The sequence below is a fragment of the Empidonax traillii genome, unplaced genomic scaffold (genome assembly GCF_003031625.1).
Source record: "Empidonax traillii isolate 1590-97213 ecotype Southwest subspecies unplaced genomic scaffold, ASM303162v1 scaffold336:size770142, whole genome shotgun sequence".
In the NCBI taxonomy this organism is placed as follows: Eukaryota; Metazoa; Chordata; class Aves; order Passeriformes; family Tyrannidae; genus Empidonax; species Empidonax traillii.
The window spans coordinates 240,305-248,586 of NW_020955529.1; the positions used below are offsets into that span (position 1 = coordinate 240,305).

General features: G+C 40.8%; 1 protein-coding gene across 2 annotated transcripts in view; it reads left to right on the top strand.

Moving 5' to 3' along the window:
* CRMP1 (collapsin response mediator protein 1) overlaps positions 1 to 6,315 on the top strand; it is a 50,462-nt gene extending 44,147 nt beyond the window's left edge. For both annotated transcript variants that reach the window (XM_027891967.1, XM_027891968.1), the window contains exons 12-14: positions 1,194 to 1,373; positions 3,410 to 3,575; positions 5,289 to 6,315. In XM_027891967.1, coding sequence (XP_027747768.1) covers positions 1,194 to 1,373; positions 3,410 to 3,575; positions 5,289 to 5,380 — 438 coding nt within the window. In that variant the 3' untranslated portion in view covers positions 5,381 to 6,315. The remainder of the gene's footprint in view (positions 1 to 1,193; positions 1,374 to 3,409; positions 3,576 to 5,288) is intronic.
* The last annotated feature ends 1,967 nt before the right edge of the window (positions 6,316 to 8,282 follow it).

Consider the following 8,282-nt stretch of genomic DNA (forward strand, 5'->3'; position numbering starts at 1 on the left):
CAGAAAGAAAAAAAAGTAATGTCACTCTTGGTTTTCAGCTCTTGATCCTAAATCATGTGAACACCAAATGCAGTGGATACAGAGGAGTGGGGTAACTGCCTGCTGTTCTGAAATGGGTAAATATTTCAGGACATGAAAGTATTGAAATCCTGCATTGGAAGCATTGGGATCAGGAAGGATTTTCTTCTCTCTGCATATACCCTTGCACTATGTATTCCTTGCATGCTTTAGGCAGATATGTCAGCAGCTCTGCAAGCTGAGGTTAATAAGGCTGTGAGGATCAATTTAAAACCAGCTCAATTTTTTTTGTTTACCTGAAAAGTACCTAATAATGTAAATTGCATAATTAAATCAGCAATATTATAAACTATGAGAGATGATGATATATTTTGATAACACAGCTCTAATCAGCTTCATGAATTGAATTTTCCTTTTAATTCCAGAGCTTTGACACATACCTCTCTGCCCTTGGTACAGAGTACTAGAGACTGCCAGTCTCTTTGATTTTGACTGAGACAGGCTTTACCTTATGTGTTATTCATCATTAAGTTGTTATCTTATTGCTCAGTGCTTTGGTCTTTTCCACTGGGGAATCCTTCCAAAATTTCTACTGGAGATCCAGTAAAGTGTTTTATATTAAAAAGGCAAAACCACTTAGAAACCTTTAAAAATTAAATTTAGGTGATTCAGTTTCTGTTTCTCTCTTGGGATCTTTCTGTATTTTCAAGAAAATATTAATCACACCTGCCCTGTCATTCCCTTTAAGATTCAGGCTTTCCTGATCCGTTCTGGCGTTTCTCAGACAAAAATATGTGTGCTGACCCCTTTGAAATTCACTTACACAGTCACAGCAGATTCATGGTGGGACCAGGTCCTCTGGGTATCCAGCAGTTGAGTCACAGTTTTCCTTTGTATTAAGGCTACTGTACTTCTAGAGGTTCTGGAAAAATACAGCAAGTCTTCAAAAACAAGTGAGAGAAGGCCTTGATGGAAAATGAGAAATGGAAGGAAAAGTCTGATCCAGGAAAGTCTGATCAGAAAGATCCTTTAAAGTGATTTCATAATGCATTGCTTCGTACAAACCAGTTTTATACATTTATTAATGGCAGATATCTAAAACTATGACTACAAATACAGATTGTAAGTTACTAATTGAAAGAGATCTGGCAGTGAGTATGTTGGTTGATCCTCAGGCCATTGAGTACAACATCTTTGAAGGAATGGAGTGCCATGGTGCCCCACTCGTGGTCATAAGCCAAGGGAAGATTGTGTATGAAGATGGAAACCTGCACGTAAATAAGGGAATGGGCCGCTTCATCCCTCGCAAACCTTTCCCTGAATATCTTTACCAGCGCATCAAAATCAGGAATAAGGTAATGCCAAATAATATTTAATCTTCTTTGTAGCCAAACCCACTTGCAACCTCAGCAGCGTGAGTTTTTAACGTTACTGTGCTAATATGAGTCCATATCAGATGGGTTGTATATGACTTGTTCAAAAAATGACCCCAAAACTGGTTCCTCTGCAATTGTGAACTGATGTAACACCATGAGCCTCAGTGTGCAGAGCACATAATTGTCAGTTGGGCATAATTGCCTTCTGTCCAGCTGTGCAGGCTTTTGAAGGGAGAATAGTGATAGAATTTACTTGCAGTTAAAATTCAGGAAAAGATAAAGCTGCTTGTGGAGGAGGGTTAAGCAGAATAAAACCAGAATTTTAAATTGCTTACAGAACTGCCACACTGCAGAGAAGAAAAGCATGTAAGCCAGAGATACTCATTATATTGGGTATCTCTGAACTATTGTTAGTGCATTTGCTGAGCTGGGTATTAGCAGCAGTCATAACTCAGGAAACTTTTTTCTTTTGATGAATAAAAAGCTTGGGAAATGACCAAGATTAGGACTGGGTCACTTCTGGTTTTGAATTGTTGTATCAGTCCTGCTCTTTTGAAAACCAATTGGATGGACACTAGTTTGGGGTTATTTGGAAATTGCTTCTTGCCACTGAGCAAGAAAGTCACCGTGAGAGCATAGATAATGAAAAAAAAATTGACTAAAACTCGTATTTTCTTCAACCAAACATCTATCATAGGCTGTGAGACTGGCAGCTGAAATTAAGTCTATGAACATGTTGATAGTTTCTGTCTTCCATCATTTATTATACAAATTCTGTCAAGCTGCAGGAAGAAGGTCTGCACTTCTTAGGAGAAAAGGCGCAGTAAAAAGGAAATGCACCTGCCAAAGTTTTGCAAAATACCAATCAGTGTTGCTTTTTTGTTGCATTATCCATGTGGGTGACATGGGCCTTCTCTTCACAGTAGCCTCTCAAGGGTTTAGCTCTTAGGAGTGCTGTATAAATTAGTGACGATGTCGTTAGAATACTGAAACCAGCACATTAAAAAACAAGTATCAGTGTCTTGTAGCAGGAGTTTGCATAAAAGTAACTGGGCGAAGTAACCTGTGTCTTGCAAGTGGGCCTGGATTTTGGGAGACCTTTGATACTTGGGCCAGATGTGCAGAGGGACAAAGAAAGGGACTCCTATTTTTGCTCCTGCAGCTCCCTCTGCTGCCTGCCCAGAGGAAGGGCGAACAGATCCATGACTGCGTTTCTTTTCCCACTGTCAAATTTTATCCATTGGAAATACTTAGAAAAACCCAATCATGGTCATATCAGCTGCCATGTGATGTTCTTATTAAAATATTAATCCGTAGATTGCTATGATTTTAAGACCAGTGAAGTTTTTTTGATTGTCTTTTCCCATATTCCTCGTAAGAACTGTACAGGGAAAAAATCCCGAGACTCTGAAGTGAAATCAGAACTTAAGTGACAGATACTTTATTGACAAATATTGTGAGATGGATCCTATGCCACAGTCTGGTGTACAATTGCTTTTTGATGACAAGAAGTAGAAACTTCTGAAACTTAGAAATTTTGAAATTTAAGCTTAAAAATTGCCCCCACTTTTCAGCGAAGAGAATTGAGTTCTATGAAGGGGAGGAGCTAAGGGAATACAGGTAGGAGAGAAATTGCTGCAGTTGGTATAGTGTGGGTATCAGTCTTGTTACCATCCAAGTGTAATTTGGCAGCTGAATGGAGAGAGAAAATATGATTATGGTTAAACTTACATAAAATAAACATCTTAGGTCAATCTTTGTTCTTTCGAATCTCATTTCACCCCATTGATTGTGAAGAAAACCTGATAAGGATCTCTCTCATGATTTTATATATATACAAAAAATGGAGGGAGGAATTTGTAATTTCCCTTATAAATAAACCAAACTGCAGCTTTGCTTTATATATAGCAGAGTAAAGCTCTGTGTTCAGTGCTCTCTACATACATGCAGGAGTGTCTTTTGGCAGCATTATCAGGGCATTCAGTGTCTGGCTTTTCACTCCCCTCTTGATCTAGGTGGGTGGACTGCAAGGAGTCTCCAGAGGAATGTATGATGGGCCTGTTTATGAAATCCCAGCTACGCCAAAATATGCAACTCCTGCACCCTCAACTAAATCCTCCCCTGCCAAAAACCAGCCCCCACCAATCAGAAACCTCCATCAATCCAATTTCAGCTTATCAGGTAAGTCAGCCTGACTCATGAGAAACATTTTGAAGCCATGAATTTGAATTATTGGTGAAAAATTTCAACCATAATTACTTCTTTAATAAAATGTCAGAGGATTGTATATACTCATATACACGCATATACTTACATACACACACACACACATCTCTATGTATGTATACACGTTTTTATGCATTTTTCCCTAGGAATATTTTACACATGTTCAGATATTCAAGGTGCTTGCAATTCAAAATTTTTCTGCGTGTCAGTCTTCGATTATTATTTACCTGGCCCACTGCAGTTAGCTGGGGTCTCTGGTTGATGTGACTGAGACTGACACCCTGGTGGTGTGTACAGCTGGTGGGACATGGGTTTGGTGCAGCCCTTCTGTCTCAAACAGATCAGATGCTGCATTACCAGAAACTGCTAGACATGGAAACCTCTGCTGTCCTTGTCCTTGGTTGTAATCCACTTGCAGAAGTCGTATTTGTTTACCCTCTTTGCACTTGGTGTCCAAAACATTTTCCATGGTACATAAGAAGCAGACTGGAAAATCATCCTTTGGGGTTGCTGGAAATAATTCTTGTCATCTGAAGACAATTACAAAGTGTGTCAAATCCTTGTCCTTCAAAAGTCTACAGCCCCAGTGGTGAATAATGCCTCCATATGATGTTATGAAAGTCATAGGATTTTCTCCCTTGTGGGACCTAATGGTGGAGTTTTCCTCCCTGACAGATCCTATCTTTAGAAACTAAATGAAACTTCTGGAAGAAAATCCAAGGAGAGCAAATATATTAAAAACCCTTCTAGTGAGTTAAAGTATTTTTTTGCCCATATACCTGGGGCCATGGTGACATATACAGATCTGTCTGAAGCTATATAAAGCAAAAAAAAGTGCTTAGACATCTGACATCTTAGTAATAACTAGTAAGTGGGATTTTCGTAAGCATCTGAAGCTGTGGTTTCACAGTCCATTGCTGGATCTGTGTACTACCAAGGCATCTAGTGGTACAAATTTGATCTGAACGATGCAATCACACATTATTGTGTTCCTTTGAAATTAAGCAGAACCAGAGACTATGGTAACATAAATTACTCCATGCATTCATGGCAGTCTTGCATTGCCTTTAGGAAACTGAGTGTGGTCAGGCAATATTTAGCATGTCAGAAAGCTTGCTGTCCCCTTAAGCTTAAACTTTCAACATTTTAAAATACCATTTGAAGTGGGTGTGAGTTTACATCAGCGCAGTGCTCCTTTCCTCATGGATTTATGATTGCTAACATCACATTTACTGTACTGTTGACCCATGGGCTCAGTAGGGACAGATACTCTAAATCAGTGATGCAGTTTTGAAAAATCCACTCTGCACATAAATGTTCTGGGCTTTTTCTTCAGTTAGTAATACTTTCTGTCAGGGTCTGATCTCACAAAGGGAACCCAGTCCATAGGCTGTCATGGGGTCTTCTTCAAGTCAGTGGAATACAATTCCTCATGTAGGGTGAGCATCAGTCTGATCCTAAGCATTTCATCCTATACTTCTCACTCAAGACAACTGGAGCTAAGGCACAGAAATGTGCCTTGAAGATCAGTTTAGCATTTTAGTCAGGGGTCGGCTCAAGAGAAACCAGCAGATGGTCATGTGAGAGAATCGCACAACCACGTAGAATCTCACTGGTGATGGTTTATTCCTTTTCATAGCTTTGTTTCTTCATTCTCTGCTGTTGCAGGAGCTCAGATTGATGACAACAACCCACGTCGTACTGGCCACCGCATCGTGGCACCTCCTGGTGGTCGCTCTAATATTACCAGTCTTGGCTGAAAAATGATGATGGACAGAAACATGAGGATGAAGGATCATGGGAATAATGTCCATTCCCTTCAGTATCTGTGTTATTGAGCCCACAGTTTTATTTGGTACTAATGGAAATAAAAACAGAAATGTTTTTCTTTTTCTTTTTTTTTTTTTTTTTTGTATAGAAGAGGTGATAATAGTGTGGTGTGTTTGCTTGGAACTACTTGCCTCACAATTGTGCTTTCATGCCATAGTCACCTTAAAGCATGGTGCTTCCATTGCCCCTTTAGTGACTACAGGTTTTAGCTTTGTCTCGTAACTGAATGATGGTTCCTTTGCACCCTTTCGCTGTATTAGAGTAGTTAGTGCATGTTACTGAGTTATTTATGCAAGTTGCATTCTGTGAGTGAGTCCCTTTAGAACACGTTGCCAACAATTGACTAGACACAATGCCAAGATTAATGTCTGTATTTGAGAAACACCACCAAAAACACTTACGAAGGAAGAAAATGGCCATCTTGAAAGAAAGCAGTAGAGTAGTATAGGCAGCTTCTGTTTAATCTTTAATTTATTATAAACCCAAGAAGCACTTCTCTCAGACACAGCAAATCATCGGGACACGTAATGACAAATGGTCTCCGTAGCACCTGTCTGTTCCCACTCGGTACATTCCAAGTCTGTGTCCTTCTTGTTTCCATTTTAGACAGAGCCATAATTTTTACATACCAATGCCATTGCCACCCCTGCAGGGATTTCTCCACCTGGGCAGTAGTGCTCTCCTTCTGCATGAGATTTTTGGTACTTACAGATAATCCAAGTTGCCGTCGGATTTTTAAAGTTTTTTGTACAAATTTTTTCCTTTGTAATCACATGCATTTTTACTTACTCTACCGTATCAAGATCTACTAGTTGTGGTTCAATTTCTGAATTCAAAGCTTGTGAAATAAAAGAAATTAATTGATGGGTAAGCGTCTTCCTCTGCTTTCCAGTGCTGTGACTCTGTAATTGAAAATTTAGAATGGGGAAGATCAAGAGAAATTGTCTCTTAGGTTGACATTGTGCCATAGAAGGAACCTCCTTAGATCACAAGTGTTTAAAGACATCATTACAGATGTGTGCATACTATATTGTCTTAAGTAAACAGAGCTCACGGTAAATGTACGTACTGAAAATTGCGCTTACTAATGGTTGGTCTTGAACTTAGAGGTCTTTTCCAACCTTAATGATTCTGCAGTTCTGTGACATTGCAGCTGCCTCAGTTTTGGCCAAATGAGACCTAAATTAACTTTCTCCCAATACCTTCAGGTCTACATTTTATTTGCCTGAAGTGGAAATTCATTATCATTATCCTCATCTGTAACACAGAACCAGTATGCAGTGCTCCAGTCTGACCTAAGCTGTATTTGACTTCATACTGGTTTTCTCTGCTGACTGATCCAAGACAGTGTCCAGGCATGACATGAACAAGACACGCTCCAGGTAAGGTGAGGAAAGTGGACTTCAATTCTCTCTCTGAGAATGAGTGAAGTTTTTTCTCCTTGTCTTTCTGACTCTCTCACAAACTAGGTAAAGAAACCTTACTTCTGCCACGTTTTACATGTCTAATTGTGCTGCAGATGCTGTGGGAGGTGTGGGCTGCAGTGGAGGTGGAGTGCTATGAGATTAAGGAACACGTCCCCCTGTGTACTTTGCCTGTGTGTACACTGCAGAGCTGCCCCAGGAAAAGCCTTCCAGCAGTGTGGTGCCACTGTAATGGTTTAACTGCAACACTTGACCACTTCCCACCCGTCCATCCCATCCACACAGCAGTAACTTGGGTTGGCACAGACAGCTTGGTGCTTGCCAGGTGCATGTGGGACATAAACACGTTGGGAAGTAGCCTACCTGCAACTTGTCATTCTGAAGCCAGTGTGCCATCACCTCTGGCTTCCCTGGGAAAGGAACTGCTACCCTGGAAAACTCCATTTGGGTCAGCTTGGTCTGAAAGCTGGCAGCAGAGCTGGTCTGAACAGCCAGCTTTTCTTTTGCCTTTGGCTCTGAGCTGAACCAGTGGAAAAACACTGCAGTTCAGTCTGCAGTGAACTGAATTGATTCCTCCCAAAAAGAGGAAAATAATGCTTTTCATGAACAATCCCTTCTGCTAAGAATTCAAATTCATGTTTCCTATTGCCTGGAGAGTACTCTCATCCCCAGGTCTGCTTGCTGGTTCAGCTGTTTTATGACATGAATTAAAATAAATTGCTCACTTGGTGGTTCAGGTTTTTTATAGGAGTAAAGTAACACTAGCAGAGAAGCCTGAGGACAACCTGTCCTGGAATAACCTGCAGCCTAGCAGGTAAGGCAGTCCTGAAATGTCAAGTCTCCATCTGCAGTGTCCTATTCCAACCCATTTGCTGTGAATGTTGACAGCCAGCAACAGTTTTGGTGGTGTAACCCTGACAACAGAAATACAGCTGGTTTGTGAAGCAGAGCAGCAAATCTGGCTGGTTACAATTTCCATGGTGCTTTCCTTGCATGCTTTGGTGCAAGTAGCAATGGTTGCTCACCTTCAGATAAAACTCCTACTCCATGTATGAGGCTGGTCATGCTTGAGGTGGTAGAAATGATCATTGTGTAACCAGTGTTGAGATTCCACATGCTTGACAGCATCCTAAACCAAAGAACCCTTTTCCTAGAAGCTACTTGACGATCCACTGTTAACATGCATTTATTTTTCACAGTGAAGTGTCTGTGATTAAATAAGTGTGTGGGTGTTTGAGAGGCATTTCATGGTTCAGTGAAAAAGACTGTGCTTGCCAGGTCAATGTGACTATTCTACCATTTCTCCAAGGAGAAATACCCCAGCATACCCATGAGGTCCAAAAGGCCCTGCAGCCTGGCCATGCTGCCATGGGGCTGCTGAGGGGCAGCCTGCAGGAAGCCTGTGGAT